This window comes from Lissotriton helveticus, chromosome 10 (genome assembly GCF_964261635.1).
Source record: "Lissotriton helveticus chromosome 10, aLisHel1.1, whole genome shotgun sequence".
Lineage (NCBI taxonomy): Eukaryota > Metazoa > Chordata > Amphibia > Caudata > Salamandridae > Lissotriton > Lissotriton helveticus.
In genome coordinates this window covers 1,042,979,213-1,042,998,202 of record NC_136071.1, presented here as the reverse complement: position 1 = coordinate 1,042,998,202, position 18,990 = coordinate 1,042,979,213, and the positions used below count along the sequence as shown (strand labels likewise).

The 18,990-nt window shown below is 44.3% G+C and overlaps 1 protein-coding gene across 1 annotated transcript in view; it reads right to left on the bottom strand.

The window, feature by feature from the left end:
- MALRD1 (MAM and LDL receptor class A domain containing 1) overlaps positions 1-18,990 on the bottom strand; it is a 2,679,189-nt gene that overhangs the window by 574,342 nt on the left and 2,085,857 nt on the right. The window contains exon 31 of the mRNA XM_078663745.1: positions 7,632-7,698. Within this exon, the coding sequence (XP_078519871.1) occupies positions 7,632-7,698 (67 nt within the window). The remainder of the gene's footprint in view (positions 1-7,631; positions 7,699-18,990) is intronic.

Here is an 18,990-nt window from a genome sequence, read left to right as displayed (position 1 = left end):
ACAGAAGTGGCCCGCCTGGTGGGAGGAGAGAGGGCTGACGGTGAACATTGGTTTCCTCGAGCTCTTCCCAATCTGGGTGGCACTGAAAGTGTGGCCCGAGGATTTGGCCAACCGATCGGTAATCTTCTGGTCAGACAATATGACAGTGGTGGAATGCATCAACCAACAAGCTGCAAGGTGTCCACTCATTTTACGCCTGATCAAAGAGATTGTGCTGTGTTGCATGACATTGAATGTACTTTTCAGGGCAAAACATGTCCCGGGGGTGTTAAACAATGCAGCTGATGCCCTTTCTCGCTTTAAGATGCAGGTTTTCAGGGATCACTTGCCGGAGGCAGAGACAACCCCGGCCCACTTCCCGTCGACTCTCTGGCAAATTGGTGCCCCCAACTACATGACCTTGTGGCAGCCAGCCTAGCACCCAAGACAAGGACGGCATACGAAGGGGCGTTCAGGTCTTACTGTCACTTTCTGGGCCAGGGCTGGGAGAGTAGGTGGACTATGGAGGCTAGCTTCAATGGGTACATAGGCGCCTTACACAGGGAAGGGCGCACGGCGGCGACAGCCAACAGGCACAAGGCGGCTATCTCCTTTTTCGCACGTGCTAAAGGGGGAAGGGACCCTACGAACAGCTTCCTTGCTCAGAAGGCGTTAAAGGGGTGGCGGCGCATGCAGCCACCTGCCACAGATTCTAGGAAACCAATAGGTTTTGAACGCTTATCAGCAGTTCTCCTCGCCCAACCGGACACATGTAGCTCTACGTCCGAGGTGGGCCTATTTAAAGCCGCATTCTCGTTGGCCTTTTATGGGGCATTTAGGGTGGGCGAACTTGTGGCGGCCAATAAAGGTGATAAGGTAGGTGGCCTTCAGCTGCGGGATGTCAGCATAAAGGGCGACACTATGTGGATTGTAATCAGAAAGTCAAAAACTGATCAGGAAGCTAGGGGGCAAAGTCTGGCATTACATCGTGCAAGGAACAATCCCTGCTGCCCGGTGACTCATGTGGAGGTACTGATAGGACAGCGGCCGCAGGAGTGTGGGGGGTCACTGCTAATGCATGAAGATAGGTCCCCTTTGACCAGATTTCAGTTCCAGAGGGTACTAGCCATGAGTATGGCAAGGGCTGGATATAACCACAAAGAGTTTGGGACCCACTCCTTCCGGATAGGGGCAGCCACAGAAGCAACGGCCAGGGGTATGACCACAACTAGTGTGCAAAGGATTGGGAGATGGTCCTCAAGTGCCTATAAACGTTACGTGCGGTTGCACATGTTGTGAGAGCTGTCGCCATGGGGAGTATTTCTAACACCTGCTGTTTTTCTGGTTATTTACAGTTTCTCGGGCCTGTGACGCAGGACGGAAACTACCCACGGATCATCAAGACAATTTATGTACATCACGGAGGAACCAGGAGGACAGACGGAAGAATGTGATAGTTTGGGTAGTGGGGCATTCGTATGTCAAACGTGCTAATCCTATTTTTCTTGCAGGATCAGGTAAACAGAGGGTGGAGAGCAGGGGGTGTACGGTCTCCTTTCATGGCAGGGGGGGGCTCCGCCTCAATCAGCTCAGGGGCTATATGTCGGACTTATTAGCACGGCATACTACACCTCCTTCGGCGGTGATCCTTCATCTAGGGGGGAATGATCTGACAGGTTTGGGTAGAAGGGTCCTCCTGGAAGAGATTCTATCAGCAGCAGGGTGGCTAGCGAAACGGTTGCCAGGGTGTGTAGTGGTATGGTCACAGCTGATACCGAGAATGCAATGGAGAGGGGGGGACTCAGTCAGCGCGTTGAATAGCTCGTTAAAGAGGGTCAACAACAAGCTGGACAAGTTATTTAGAACTCCGGTCTTACAGACCCTTCCTCATGGTTGCATCTGGGGAGAGCACTTCTACCTGCGGGACGGGGTCCACTTGACAGAGGAGGGGAATGCCCTTTTTATAAGAAATATCTTGGCATGGGTGGAAGTTTTTGCAGGGAGAGTATGATCTTTCTATAAGGGGTGTGTTCTGGGGGGGCCAGATAGTCGGTCAACTACCTGGCCTGTGGCGGTAAGGTCATTAATCGGTGAGCAGCATTTTAAGGTCCTTACTGGGGGGCGGACCCATTCACGAAAGGGGCCGCCCGCGGGAGGGGCCATTGGTCTCTCTCAGAACTTCAGGGGCAGGATATGATATCCAGTATTTTAAAGGGTGCGGGGGAGGGAGTCTACGCTTTCCTCAGGCTGGTAGCCACCCCTCACAACACTATGACGTCACTAAGGTGCGCGAGTGTCTGGGCCCTCCTGTTATGGTTAAATGGAGTTCAGGGAGCGCACGTGGGTGTAACGTGCCCTGGGTTCCGCATGCGCATCTCGAACGTGAGAGCGCAGCTGTAAAAGGATCTGACACCGGTTGGCGACCTTGCCGTAAGACTTTATTATTATTAGAATGCAGTTTAATTTTCAGGATGATTAGATTCGGTTAGGAAACACGCTGTACTAGATATTTGTTAAGGTTAGCCCATCATACCATGTCGAAACGGATGTCAATCTAATGTTCTGAAAAATGTGCATTTTAATAATTGTCAGAAATGTTTATTTGATTAAAATTTTTGATTTGTTTTTATATTTTAATAAATACGGCCAGGGGGGGGCCCTGTACCCCCTGACTTCCAAAGACCCCATGTGTTGACTGGTTGAATTGGGTAATTCAGTCAGTATGTTAAGGGGGGAGGTGGCCGGCAGTCCCAGACCATGAGAGAAGGGGGGGCCAATCGGCCCCCACGCAGGCATCGCGGGGCCCGGCTCCTCCCACACCCCGCTCCTCTTCGTGGTCGCTTGCCCCCCGCCCTCGCCCCGGAAGTAGTTGTGCACTTCCGGGGTGAGGGGGCGGGGCCGCGGCTGCGAAGGGGTTAAGAGCCTGGGGAGCGCGGGAAGCGGCCTCTTCGTGCCCGCGCTCCCAGGCTCGCTCCTCGCCCCACCGTGGGGCTGTGTAATTTTCCCCGCCCTCCATCCCCTTTTTTAGCAGACCTTGGGGCCGGCCAATGGTAGGTATAAGGTGTAGCAATGTGCCGGATTAGAGTTATAGGATGCTTGATCCAGTAGGCCTTTTTTCCCGTCTACTGGAGAGTTGAACAGTGTAAATGTTTTGTGCATTGCTGTGATATTTAAACTAATTTTTCCTTAGGCCTTTTTCCCGCTGACAGGAATATCAGTATGTATATGTTTTGTGCTTTGCTGTGTATTAATAAATTTCTCCTTAGGCCTTTTTTCCCTTTTTAGTATAGCAATGTCGTATTTATTATGTGTGTCTGGCGGTAAGGTCATTAATCGGTGAGCAACATTTTAAGGTCCTTACGGGGGGGCGGACCCATTCACGAAAGGGGCCGCCCGCGGGAGGGGCCATTGGTCTCTCTCAGAACTTCAGGGGCAGGATATGATATCCAGTATTTTAAAGGGTGCGGGGGAGGGAGTCTACGCTTTCCTCAGGCTGGTAGCCACCCCTCACAACACTATGACGTCACTAAGGTGCGCGAGTGTCTGGGCCCTCCTGTTATCGTTAAATGGAGTTCAGGGAGCGCACGTGGGTGTAACGTGCCCTGGGTTGCGCATGCGCATCTCGAACGTGAGAGCGCAGCTGTAAAAGGATCTGACACCGGTTGGCGACCTTGCCGTAAGACTTTATTATTATTAGAATGCAGTTTAATTTTCAGGATGATTAGATTCGGTTAGGAAACACGCTGTACTAGATATTTGTTAAGGTTAGCCCATCATACCATGTCGAAACGGATGTCAATCTAATGTTCTGAAAAATATGCATTTTAATAATTGTCAGAAATGTTTATTTGATTAAAATTTTTGATTTGTTTTTATATTTTAATAAATACGGCCGGGGGGGGGGGCCTGTACCCCCTGACTTCCAAAGACCCCATGTGTTGACTGGTTGAATTGGGTACTTCAGTCAGTATGTTAAGGGGGGAGGTGGCCGGCAGTCCCAGACCATGCTGATATGTTTCAGAAGCATCAAACCACACATTCCATCTAACTGGCGGTTCACCTGGTGCCTCCAGAAATTATGGTGGAGGAGCCACAGACTGCATCCTACGTGAAAAAGAAAATAAATGGTAACTATGCACAACTGAATTCTATCTGTACAAAAATATAAATATGTGTTTAAGTTGTGAAGTGTATAGATTACTCCTCTCAATCATATTGCGTTAAAATTCCCTCATGTAAAGCAAATAAACAAAAACACAATATTTTGGGGTGCGCTTCACTGTAGTCTTCAGCCAAACTGCATAATGTGCACCAGTGGTGCTATGTAAAATCTGATGTACTACTACTACTTCAACTTCACAACATTGGGACACCAATTTCAAATAGAACACATCACTGCTATGTATACCCGTGCAACCATCTGCATACTGTAATCTGATGTGTGTTTCACTGTTACTGCTGCACCAAATAGTAATAAAGATTATAACAGAGACTGCTTATGAGTTTTCCCTCCAAAAAATCCTTCAGCAGACGTATGTACACAGTTGTTTAGAGTGTGCATCACTGTTAAAGGACATACATAACATAAGTGCTGGCAAGAATGCACTATACTTTTGTGTGCGTTTCATCGCTGATAGACCTTGCATCTGCTATGGTGGCTGCAAGTTAAAATTGCAAAATTTAAGTTGTGCAGATCATCACAATAGTTTGCAACTGCAGTGCAGTGTTGAAAGCTCAAATGTAACATTCATGCTTTACAAATCGGTGCAATGGTCTGCAACTGCGGCACAATTGCAACCACACCTAGAATAACAGCTTTAAAAAAAATTACTGTACTGACCAATATGCGTGTTGTACACAGTTTGAGCAACCCCGCTTTTGATCATTAAACAAATATCCTTGCCGACAATACTCATGAAAATGCAGATGCTGCGCCAATCAGCACGTAAGCCTGCCTCTGTAGTAAAGACATCACCTGCAACTTCACAGATAAAACCAGTCCAAGATGTCTGTCATGCCCCTGAACCACAACATAAGCACAGTCCCACTATGAATTGGCTGCTGGGACATCAAACCCAACATGTTCTGCATCACGTTCCAAGCTTAGGAACTGGAATCTTGGCAGAGGCACAGAGGTGTCCCACAACAGATCACTTGGAAGCACAAATCTAGTTAAATAGAACCTCCTCCACACTTCAATTTAATGATCAGGAACATCAGCTTCCTCATCACACCCTCCTTGCAAAAGATTGGCTGGCATCTGTAGAGGAAAATAAATGGCACAGGAAGGGGGCAGCCAGCGTTTAAATAAACATGTGCACGGCACACAAAACAATTTGGATCTCACTGCAGACATTGGAAAGAATAAGCAAGCCATCACAGCACCTCTGGATGTGGATCCAAAACGAGAGCTAGCAAGCATCCAGCTTCTTGGGTAAACTTGTGAAGATACTCATTGCACACGAAGTCGGTTACACCATGTAGCTCAAATCATCGCCCTCTATTTAGCAGTAATTCAATCAGTCAATCAATAAATTCTTTATTTGGTTCAGATCTTTGAGCCATAAAAGTACAGAATAAAATCGTGACAAAAATATATAAAAAATAGCACAGTGCATATCAGAGCAGATTTTAAAGCGCAAATCCAAACTCTTAAGCAGACTAAATTTCCAATGCAGACATTGATTTTCATGCCGGCACTGCAACTTTCAAAAACAGTTTAACACAGTTAATAATATCTTCATCTTCTAATCGGAGAAATGCCTCATTAGATTCTCTGCAATTGCTGAAATGACGGATCTTAATCAAGGGAAGAAGAAAACACTTAGGGGTCCATTAGGATGGCGGGCGGACTTTGTCCGCCCGCCACCCTAACGAAGATCGAGACCGCCCGGCATAAGGGTAGGGTGTCCCGTTGTGGGTATTAGGATGTGCTCGCCATAGTGGCGGGCACATCCTATATGTTTTACATTGTGGCGGGCGGTGCTCTCTGCACCGCCCGCCACAATGTAAAACATAAGTTGACGCATTCACACATGCAAAGCGGCAGGCACCGCGCGGTGCCTGCCGCTTTGCATATGTACATGTGGGGGGGTACCATAGGTGCCCCCCATGTGCCACCCTGACAGTGGCGCCAACCTGGGGGCCCTGCAGGGGGCCCGCAGCAATCTCTGCATGCCTTTCCGTGGCGGCATTGCCGCCACGGAAAGGCCCACACATTTTGCCAACGTAATATGACTGGCGGTGTCCATTGGACACCGCCACCATATTAATCTATTACCGCCGCGGTCGCCTTGCGACCGCGGCAGTAAAGCGGCAGACGGTCTTTCCGTCTGCCGCTGTCCCCTCCGCCATCCTAATCTGTTGGAGGGGAAAACGAGAGTGGTTGTCGGCCGGATTGCCTCCGCCAGGGTGGCGGTGGCCACCGCCACCCTGGCGGAGGCAATCCGCCCGATACCCTAATGGACCCCTTAGTGTATGCACGATGAAATCTACAAAAGAATAAAAAGTGCCCGGATTTCCCATCACAGGGACAAGAACAGGTGTCTAGGTTGGCTTGGAAGCCTAATGGAAAGTTCAATGAATATTTTATGGTGCCTTCTTTCAGGCGAAACAATAAACTGCGCTCCCAATCACTCGTATTACCAGTCAAATAATTTTGTGGTGAGCCAACTCGTCCCTGATTCCTAGTAAGGTAGTCCGATACTCTTGTTTTTGCTGTCTCCCTTTTTATTCTCTCTTCCTGCACATATTCATACCATCGTGCCTGCAGTAATTCAAACCAGAGAACAGAGGAGGTAGGGTTATTAATACTTAAGAACTACACGGCAACAGAGGGCGAGCACGCAGGAACCCTTCTATGCCACCACCATTCAGTTACTGTTCTATTGCCAGCACCATCACCTCTACATTCTATGAACACCTACATCATAACATTCTATGGGCACATACATCATACACTATAACCCAGAATGCGCAATTCTTAGAGTACAATCTCCAATCAACATAAACTGCATTATAACTTCTTTGAGATTAGGTTGCTGATGTGCTGCACACTAAGCAACCCTGCAGGTGCATTAAGTCAAATATGCACTTTTCTTTACAATGAACATTTCATATTGTTTTTATCCTGTTTCATCAGTAGCTGAAAGTAAAGCATTCTGTGGGGAATGAAAAACAACAGGCAGAGTTGCAAACAATGGGAAAGGCGCTTTACACACAATTTTAGCGATCTTTTCAACAGCCCTTATCTTACAGTGAAAACATTACTGAGAACATTAATTATAAGTATGCAGGAAGCATGAGAACATTAATTAATTGAGAACATTAATTAATTAGATTTAGTATTTAACGAGATATTTTGGATCTCAATATCAGAGATTAGATGTTTGCTGTGTTAAAAAAGAATGCCTATTCAAAAGAAAGAAAACACAGAAAGGCACAGAAAGCAAGCAGCTGATATTCTTTTTGCTCGGCACCGGTGCGTTCCTTTCTATACATAAATTTAACTCCGCTAATATTGACTACATATCAGGCTGATATGACCCAGATTGAAAAATAATACATACATATCTACAAGTTTAGCATAAAAAATAAGTTAACTGTCCCTTCAGGGAACTCTTTTCAACAAGCAAGGAAATGTTGGCACTTACCTGCACAAGGGAACTTTATTCAAAATGAAACATGTTCCTCCATTTTTGCAATATCCTGTTGGGCATACTGTGAAAAAAGATACGCCAAATGAATTCTATTACGGAAACCAAAGGATTAGTGTGCATTTGAATTAATGTTATAATATAGGATATAAAAACAGAAAATTATTCTGTAAATGAAGAGAAACTTTGAAGTAGAAATCTTTGCAAAGATGACAAGAGGCAAAGGTTGAGCAAATGAAATCTCACGATGCTGTAAACTATATATGTAAAGACGTATAATGTATTTATTTTTAGGGGTAATCCACTGTTAAATCACAACAATGTGTGGCATCCAAGCGTCTGCATGATAATATGTCGATGCTTTTCCACAGCAATGCTTGTGATGCATTTAATGCTATTGTGCATATTATAAAATAATATTTAAGGTTAGGTTTGATCAATAATACCGGGTTGGGAAATCTGTAGCAGTACACATTTAACAGGCAATGCATGGCGATTATAACGACAATTCGTTCTCTTGTGAGTATGTCTACATTAATGCAATGCATCATATGTGATCAGTTTCGAGCGAATGTACACCTGCATCTTTTTTCGAATAGCTGAAGAGCTTCCATTTAAAAGCCTCAGGGTCAAGAAGCTGACCACTACAGACCATCAGAACTCATGTGAAACTAGGGTCAGAGTTTATCATCGAGAAGACTACAGACGAGGTACCCGAGCTGTTAACAAGGATAGAGAGGCAGAATAACACATTTACGTTAAAGTAAATCAGAGAGAAGTTAAATTATCAAATAGTGTGGTCCAAATAGTGAGGTGTGTAGGGTTTTACTTTAGAAGTAGGAATGGCAAGAACATGATTTCTCTGGGGACTCAGAGCCTAGTGCAGCAGTGACTGGGAGGTTTCCCATTTGATCAAGAGCACCCATGGCACAGACATATGTATGTACCTGGTCCTCAATCTTGAAGAGTTTGCTCAGACCATGCCACCCCTCTCCAACCACCAGAGAGCAGGGGAAAACAAAGGGCGTCACCACCACGGAAAGTCCTGGAACAGCTTGCAGTAGAGAAGCATTTCTTTCACATGTTAGGACTGGCCTGGAAAAAGCATAGCCGTCTCGACAGACTTATGTAATCAGAAAATAAATAAATAACAATGGGCAGCCGCGGTCGGTAGGAGAGTACCTGCCGGGGTGGTGACGTGGGGAGGGGGATGGGCAGGGTGGGGGTTAGTAATATATGGATAATGGAGGTTTGCAGGTAAGTAAACATTTAAATTAATCAAACGAATTTCGTTGCACGCACTGCATCCGCAAATGCAATGCAGTGCACAACGAAATTCGTTTGATTTATTTAAATGTTTACTTACCTGCAAACCTCCGTTATCCACACATTACTAACCCCCACCCTGCCCCTCTCCCTCCCCACGTCCCCGCCCCGGCAGGTGCTCCCTTACCGACCGAGGCTGACAATGGGTACAAGAGTGGCTTCCGGTCAGTCCCCTTCATCCAGTGGACTGCAGAAGAATCATGCATGCTTTGCTTCTTCACATGAAATAGGTCAAACCACTTCAGCCACTGACTCTATGCACTGTGAGTGCTGCCATTTTGAGTAATCAAATGTGCACCCCTACCCACAAATTAGAGTGGTTTAGCCCCAGAAAATAATTTGATCCTTTCAAAATGTTTTCCCCCGTTTTTTTAAGGCTTCATCAGTTCCCTACACAGTCCTACTGGCCGTTCTCCTACCACGCTGTAACTTGCATTTCGTGGCATCTCAAATGGCCACTGCTTCCCAAATGAGAGGTCTTCTTGGAATGGTATTGTATGTACTTTATTTTTTTTTAGAATTCTAAAAAGGCCACCAGATTTAGAAGCAAAACAGAAGCCAAGCAATCTTGGAAACGTAAAACAAGGATACAGTATTCACAATGCCATTCCAAACAGGCTACAATGTGCTATGCCACCATAAAATGGCACTGTGCATACTGTATCTTTGTTTTATCTTCCCAGAATATCCTCTGCACTGTCTCTCAATTAGTGGGCATCTAGGAATAGTACAATAATGAAAAGGTATACAAAATATTTAAAAAATGGCAAACGACATCAATGATTCATTTTTTACTTCTTTCTCTCTGCAAAGTTATGCTCGTCATCTTTACACTGTAGCATTGCACTTCTTTACTTTTAATCTTTTAAGATCAATTGTGTATGCATACCACCATTAATGAAAAAATGGCATGCTTGACAAGGCAAGACCTATAGGCTTTGCCAATGCTGTTAAACTTTGCTCCTATTTTTTTGCTCTGCGAATATAAGTTTTGAGCATCAGGGGTAACATTTATTTGAACACATTTTGAATAAGAAAAGAAAAAATAACAACGTCCCATTCTTCATAATTTCATTTGTGTGGGATAGAGTAGAAAAGCAGAGCAAAAAAAAATGCACCCTCCCTCCATATGCTTGCTTTAAAAGGGAAACTCAAGAGCATTTAGAGGCCTCCATGTGTATATCGATGCTTTCCAACCTCCAGCCTTTGCAAAGATGATCCTGACTTGATTTCAGAAGTGTATTTTGTCAAATGAGTATATCTTCTACATCTTTTACTTCAATTAAAAATCAATTCTGTAGATTCTTGGAATGCGCCATTTTCTGTTGGAGTGTGGAGCAGTGAAAGGCTTTTATTACCATGTTGAAATATATGACCTTGACATGGGAACCGGCACAACAGGGTTCCGAGAATGAATTTGACATGAGGAAAATGTATTGGATTGAAGTCAAAGAGTACAATTTCACCATACCACAAATTGTATGTGCTGTGATGTTAAAATATGTGTAAAACAAACTCTTTCTGTAAGTGTGTAAACTAGTTAAGTCCCCATAAAATGTTGCTATACCCCACCTACTCACTATGTTGCAATTATTATAATCTAATTTTAAGATGATCCCACACTTAAAAGCCTGGAGAATGACGGGTTATGGATGAACCCATGTATTTGGGCATTAAAATTAGGATGTCACTTCAATATTGAGTAGAGGTAAATTGGGGAGTACAGTTTCTGCGGCCAAACGACAATTGGATAAGGTTAAATGGTTACATTGGTCGATGGTAGGGAGATGTAATGTGCTTAAAATGTGTATTCTCGCAAAGGCTATGTACTACTTTAGGGCAGTCCTGCTGGAGATGACTCGACCGCAAGTATTGAAGCTACTATCTCTATGTGACAGGTTCATCTGGGGCCAAAAGAAAGCTCGACGAGCTTCGAAATACATGACACTACCATTAGAGAGAGGGGGATGGGCAGTACCGAACTTTGGGGCATATTATCAAGGGGGTTTATCTCCGCTTTTTTGGCTTTAAAAGCCAAGAAAGCGGAGATAAAATTATCTCCCTATTACCAAGCTGTCGCTAACACCAGTTAGTGACAGCTAATAGGAGATAGCGACCATCTTGGGCCCCGCTTTGCATGTCAGTGATATTTATCACTAATGACATGCAAAGTGGGCGTGCCAAGATGTTAGCGACTGGAAACAGTCGCTAACATCGCTATCTCCTATTACCAACTTTTGGAGATATTCGCGCTAAGCGCGAATATCTCCAAAAGCTAACACCTGCCCTGAGCAGTTCTTCACCATGTTATCCAATGGGAGGTGGATAACATGGCTAAGAGCATTTGCTCGAAAATGCATGAATATCGCTGACTTTTCAGCGATATTCATGCATTGCGGCCGTTTTTTATCGCATTTGCGATAAACCTTGCTAATAGCAAAGTTTATCTGCGATAAAAATCGCCGATGTGCGGCGATAATTTTTGTCTCTAAACAAGTTAGAGACAAAAATTATCGCTAGTTGTTGGTAATATGCCCCTTTATATTCTATTATTTAGTATGCCTTTTACAAAATATGCGGTTCCTGACGACTGGGGAGGAAGGTCAGCTAGCAGAAGCACCAAATATATATCAAATGTTGATGGGGGCACAGGTCAGAAATGCTTTATTCAAATTTTTGGAACCCAGGGGCATATTACCAACAACTAGCGATAATTTTTGTCTCTAAATTATCGCCGCACATCGGCGATTTTTATCGCAGATAAACCTTGCTATTAGCAAGGTTTATCGCAAATGCGATAAAAAACGGCCGCAATGCATGAATATCGCTGAAAAGTTAGCGATATTCATGCATTATCGAGCAAATGCTCTTAGCCATGTTATCCACCTCCCATTGGATAACATGGTGAAGAACTGCTCAGGGCAGGTGTTAGCTTTTGGAGATATTCGCGCTTAGCGCGAATATCTCCAAAAGTTGGTAATAGGAGATAGCAATGTTAGCGACTGTTTCCAGTCGCTAACATCTTGGCACGCCCACTTTGCATGTCATTAGTGATAAATATCACTGACATGCAAAGCGGGGCCCAAGATGGTCGCTATCTCCTATTAGCTGTCACTAACTGGTGTTAGCGACAGCTTGGTAATAGGGAGATAATTTTATCTCTGCTTTCTTGGCGTTAAAGCCAAAAAAGCGGAGATAAACCCCCTTGATAATATGCCCCCCAGTTATTTCAACACGGTTTAAAATCATGATTGCAGCATATAAGGCTTGAAAAACTGTAAGTATAATGTTATCATTAACTCGGATAAGTTACTATGCACCTCTGAATTCTACAGCTATATTCCCTGCTATCTGTTGGGATAACAGGGTTCCAAGAATGAATTTAACATGAGGAAAAAGTTATTTGATTGAAGTCATAGAGTCAATTTCACCATACCACAAATTGTATGTGCTTGTGATGTTAAAATATGTGTAAAACAAAAACTTTATGTAAGTGTGTAAACTAGTTAAGTCCCCATAAAGTGTTGCTATACCCTACCTACTCACTATGTTGGGGTTACTATAATCTAATTTTAAGATGATCCACACTTAAAAGACTGTTAGAGACGTTATTGCTGACAAACAAAATGCAATCTGTAAAGTGCTGATCTGCACTTAGTGCATAAGTGCATAGGAAAATAATCAGTAGGAGGCACACAGTTATCGCTTGTACATCTTCAAGCAAGTTAACTTCCTTGCATACGAACCTGTGACCTACATGTAACAAGCGTTTGCCAAAGCCAACAGGTCTTTCCTATCCGAGAGATACTGACTTTGCCAATGTTTCAATCTATTTTAGTCATGGTATTCAGCAGCCTGCCAGTGTAGCATGGCTAAAAGTAAAGTTTAAAGATTCATGCAGATCTTCGAATTAATGTAATTTTAAGCAAAGAGTGCAGTTTGAAGGTTTGTTGCCAATTAGCACAAAGATTAAACGGGAGATTGTTGAGCGATATATTTACTGTGTATGTTAGAGGTGATAACAGTAAAAAAAAATAACATCTAGTCGCATTGACTTTCAGCATAGCTAAGAGCGGAGATCTTCTGTAGCAATGCTTAAGGGAGTGGGTGAAGCATAATGGCCAGAACTGCAGATTTTGGAACTGGGGAACCACGTTCGAGTTTCAGCCTGCTTAACATCCTTTGATTCTGGACAAATCACTTACTCTACGCTTGCCTACAAAAATTAATGGTATCCTTGTGTGATGTAACTGGAGCACGTAAAGCGCCTCAAATCATTCAGATCGAATTTGTACTTTGGAAAAATGCAAAGCAAAAATAATAATAACTGAAAGTCAGAAAAAAAGCAGCTGTGATGAAAGACTTAGTGGGCTGACAGGGAAAGCGGGAAGAGATGGGGAGACAGGCAAGCAGTGCTAAATGTGTGCTAGTAGGAGCTACCGGCCCATACGAATGTGGGTCAGAACTTATTTTTCAGCATCAGATAGTTAAAGTGCAAGAGGAGGAAAAACACAGATCCGAAAAACAGAGGAAGAGAAAGACTGTCACAAAGGGAGAAAGCAGGAACCTCCAAGAATGAAGAAAAGGAGCAGAGAGTGTCTGGTAGTGGATTAAAGTCTAACAGCCATGGTATTCAGTGCACTGATTTTTAATTGCACTGCCCGCCTGGGTCTGAGCAGAGTTTCGAGTACCAGCTCTCTTTCTGCCACAAATTAAACACTAAGGGCAAACAATAACGTTGGTGGGGATGAGAGGGCGAAGTGAAACAACAATAAAACGGGAATGGCCATAACTTTGTACCTGGGGAACCAGGATCGAGTCTCAGCATTGTCTCGACATCCTGTGATTCTGGGCAAATCACTTAGGGCCCGATGTAGGTAATCCCAGATTACCGATTCTTAAATACCGAATCATACCGATTCGGTATTTAAGAACAGGCAAATGGGATGTAGGTAATTTTTCTTAAATAATTACCAAATCGGTAAGTTTCGGTAATTACCGAATCAGTATTTAGCGATTTGGTAATTGCCATTCATTCCTATGGGCCTGGTGGCCCATAGGAATGAATGTCAATTACCGAATCGGTAAATATCGATTCGGTAAATGGGGGAAACATTGAAGGGTGGCAGGGTGTCACTTTGACACCCTGTTGCCAGGGCCGGACTGACTACCGGGCAGTTTGGAATGCTGCCGTGCTGGGGGCTGATTTCCCTGCGGTGGGGGCTGATTTCGTTCATGGAGACCTGCGTGTGCTTCAAAATAATTAAAGCAAAACGAATTTCGTTTAGCTCACGCAGGTCTCCATGAACGAAATCAGCCCCCAGCTCAGCAGCATTCCAAACTTCCCGGTAGCCAGTCCGGCCCTGCCTGTTGCACCCCTCAAATGTGTATGGGTGCACATGTTGCAGACATACATGCCCTAAGGCCATGTATGTCTGCAACATGGCACTGTTGGAAAAGCAAAAAAATATATTTTTTTAAGGTTTTCATTATTTACCACCAACTTCTAGTTGGTGGTAAATAACGAATCCTAAGATGGGAAAAGCACTCATTTGAGTGCTCCCTACATTTCCGATTCGGTAATTTACTGATTCTGTATTTTTAAGAATCGGTAATTTACTGAATTCTTAAATACCGATTCGGTAAATTACCGAATCTGAAATGAAGCTACCTACATATGAACAGCCTAATTCCGGTTGGTAACGGCCGAAATTCGGTAATTTCGGCCGTTACCGACCGGAATTACGCTTCCTACATCTGGCCCTTACTCTCCCCCTACCTATAAAAATGAATGTGTCCCTGTGTTGTGTAATTGGCGAGTGCTTAAACCACTCCAATACCTTTGGGTCCAGTTCCCGCTATGGAAATCTGCAAAGCAACAAACAAAACTTAAGGTCGGAAAAATAGCAGTAATGACAATGGAGGTAAAGGGGGCAGGTCAAGCATGGAAGCGGGATTGGATGGAGAGATAGGCAAGCAATGACGTCGGAGGGCAAAAGAATGCAACAATGAAGTGAAAATCAAAAAAAAAATACTGACTGCTTGACTATATCAGGGACAGCCCTTCCATTGGAGAGGAGGAGTGTCTCGCCAATTAAGTTATTCTCTGAGATGAAAACGGGGAGGAGGGTGAGCTGGCTGTGCAGTGTTTAAAGTGCTCATGTCTTTTTGGCTGGCCATCATGAAACAGCCGGCCACACATTCACACTTTAAACAGCTCTTGAAGCCTCCACAGCGCTGTGGAGCACCGAGCCAGGCCACTCCCACCAATCCTAGCGCTCCTCTCATATTGGTGAAAGCAGGGCCAGAATTGACCAAGGGAGTTTCCTGTTGGCTGAGCCGCAGTCGAAGAAAGAACACGTTGGTTGCAGAGGATGTCATGTTCACTTTGAGTTAAGTTTTTTCATGCCCATGCCCGCTAGCTACCTCCACCGTAGATGCCAGCCACCAGTGGTCTATCTATAGATATATGTGTACACATGGAGAAGAGAGACAGGGCAAGCAGCAGCGATGTGGGAGGTGGTGGGGGACTGGTCAGACAATGACAGGGGAGAGCGGGAGTAAGCAACAATAAAGGGTGGAGAGAAACATAATAAATCTGTAGTTGCTCCATTCTCTAGGGAAGAAAGAAATGCACAAAGAGGAAGGGAAGCACCCATGCATTTACCAATGAGAAGCAAGGAAATGGGAGCCAAGCCTGTCAATGGTAGCTAATGGGAGGGCTACAAGCCCTCTTGTGTATACAATATCTCTCGCATGCAAGAGCACATGTGCTAGAAACACATGATCTGTCACAGGCGAGACCTACAATTGCATGTCTGAATGCTTTTTGAAGAGCGAGATGCTAGCTGGGAAGAAATGAAACGCTGAACAGTTGGCGATTGCCCAGGTGTATGATTGAGATAATTTCAACTGAGGTAGAAAACAAGTAATGTTTAGTGTGTGGAAGGTTAATGTTCCATGTGGATAATGGATTGGCACAGTTCTGATATCAATAAGGGCCCTGCTCCAGATCCTGAGTGTACAGATGAAGAAACCTTCTCTTATGATTTTGTGTTAATCACACAACACATCACTCCAGCAAACCTTCAACCCATTTAGCTCCTCTTTCAATTTGGGGCTTTTAACCTGCAGATGACACAGTTTCTGTGAAGCATTGTCAGAAATTTCAAGCAGATACTATGCAGTACAAGAACACACAGTATTTGGATAGATTTGAAGGGTTGTATGTCGTAACAACTAGTTCCTCAAGAATGCCTACAACGGTATAAGAAAACTGTTTCCATTTCATGTATTCATTCCTCTTCGACATACTCCTCTGAAGATTGTATATAATATAATGCTTGAGCCTATGTTGCCACAATGCCTCTTTTTGTGCCACAGCCATCCAGAACCAAGGGGTCATCCATTTTGGAAGTGCACCCCTGTCATCCTCAGTTCACTGCCATCCTACATTTCAGTGTACAATCCAAGGGAAATCCCATAACATACAATAAACTACCACCATCATACACCCCCACCAAAGATGGCAGCTGAAATAGTGTGGAATTAGATATTTCTGATCATAGAGCTGATGGTCCTATGTGAGGAGGGAGAGAAAGTGTTGCCTGTCTCTTACAGCACCATAAAGGTGAGCACGTCTCTGGCAGACAGCTACAGCCCTGATGAATGTAGTTTCCATGTACACATAGGAGGAGGAAGTTATAAGGAAGGGATACCACAGCCAAAAACAGAGGGTGTAGGAGACTGTTGCATGTCATCACAAAAAATACCAGGTCCCATGAGGTGGCCCACCCCATAGGACTACTCAAGCCCTTGAAAAGGAAGGTCCTGGAGGTCACTGAAATGATGGGAATTGAAGATGAAGTAGGCTATCTCTCACTCACTGACACCTCATTTCTATGTGAAATATATGCAAGTGACTACAATCAGGAAATTAACACTCCACAATGCAAGTAAATGTAGAAGACAATGGACTAACATATTTGAAAATAAAATGATGGTGAAGTAGAGGATGGTGTAGTCTGCTGGCTAGCCTTGGTTGGTGTTTATCGAAGGAGTCAGAATTACTTTAAATATTACATTTACAAACTTGATGCTGCATATGAGAAATGTAGGTAAACAGTGCAATTGCAGCATTTATACATTCCTGGAGGCAATTTCACAGAACTCCCGGAATTACAACCCACAGCAGTCAGCAGTCATAGTTTTGTTATGTTATGTTATGCGATTTGAGGAGCGCATGGCTGTCCCAGCAAAGAGACGTCCCAGCTCTGAAGAGGAGGAAAAGAAAAAGAGCAAGATGAAAAGTTACTGGAACACCCATGTCTTTACTGCCTTTCTAAACATCAGATGATTAGAAATCCTCCTAATAGCAAGAGGCAATGAGCTCCATAAGATAGGAGCCAACACCTAGAAGGATCGGCCTCCAGTTCTGGATCTACGCAAGCGAGGCACATGCATCAGATTAAGGTCTGCAGAACGCAGAGCACAGGATGGAAAATAGTGGTAACCCAAGTCATTGAGATAGCCGGGGCGGAGCCCGCCAAAACTTTATGAATAACACAAAGTGCTTTGAACCTAACTCTCTGCTCCACGGGAAGCCAGTGGAGATAATTTAGTACCCCTGAAACTGAACTGTACTTGGGTAGAGCAAATAGAATTCGAGCTGCCGTATTCATAGTACGTTGAAGCCTATTTATCACAGACTTATTAGCTCCTAACAGTAGGCTGTTACAATAATCTAACCTAGACTTGATTGTGGCTTGAATAACTAGCTGGCGTGTTCCAGGGTCAAACAGACCCAAAATGGGTCTGAGTCCACCAGAATATCGAAACAGGTCCCTGCCACAGACTTAGCATGTACCTCAAACGAGAGTGCAGTACCCATCCTTACGCCAAGATTTTTCAGCGTGGTTTTGGGCATGTGGGTATTGCCCAATGCAGCCGGCAACCAGTTGTTGCCCCACCGATGTGGATCTTTGCCGAGGAATAGAATCTCTGTTTTGGATAAATTTAGTTGGAGACATTTTGCCCCCATCCACCCAGCTACAGCTGCCAGATCCTCCTGAAATGTAATCATGTCTTGACTGGAGTCTTTGGTACAATGAAAAATTAGTTGCGTATTGTCCGCACAAGATACCATCTGTATGTTACTGGTTCTGGCCAACAAGGCCAGCGGAGGAACATACATGTTAAATAATGTTGGGCTCAGAGCCGACCCCTGTAGGACTCCATTGTGCGTCAATGAATGAAATGGAGGGGCAATGACCTGAAATGACCTGTTGCTCAGACAAGAGGAGAGCCAGTCGAGAGCACTGCCTCAGATACCAATCTCACTAAGCCGATGGAGCAAAATACTGTGTGAGACTGTATCCAAGGCCGCGCTAAAGTCAAGCAGGATGAGTGCAGTCAAGTTGCCTTCATCCATGGAGGCTCTTAGGGGCATATTGTCAAGGGACGGAGTTAAAATTATCACCGCTTTAGTGGCAGGAAACTGCAGCTGAAACGATGACAATGGGTTTGATAATATGCCGTAGAGAATTCCAATAGAAGCCCATGTTAACACCAGAACATGGGCTTCTATTGGAATTCTCCAGGGCATATTATCAAGCCCATTATCGCGGCTATAATTTTAACGTCGTTCCTTGATAATATGCCCCGAAGTTCTTCTGCAACAGCTAATAAAGCTGACTCCGTACTATGTTTGGGTCGGAAGCCATTCTGGGAGGGATCTAGAATAGAATTTGATTCCAAATACTGCATCAGAATGCTGTTCACATATGATTCTGTAATTTTGGAGAAAAATGATAGGAGCGAAATCAGGCGATAGTTCTCCAGCCTGGAATCCAATAAGGGTTTCTTCAAGAGAGGGATAACCTTTGCATGTTTCCAGGTTTTAGGGACCTTGGCAGTGGATAGGCAAAGATTATTAGTTAGCAGGCAGTACTACAAGATCAGGCGTAATAGTGTCAGCAGGGGACCCGGATTTTATCTTTATAATTAAGGCCTTAAGATCATCTGAGGTCAT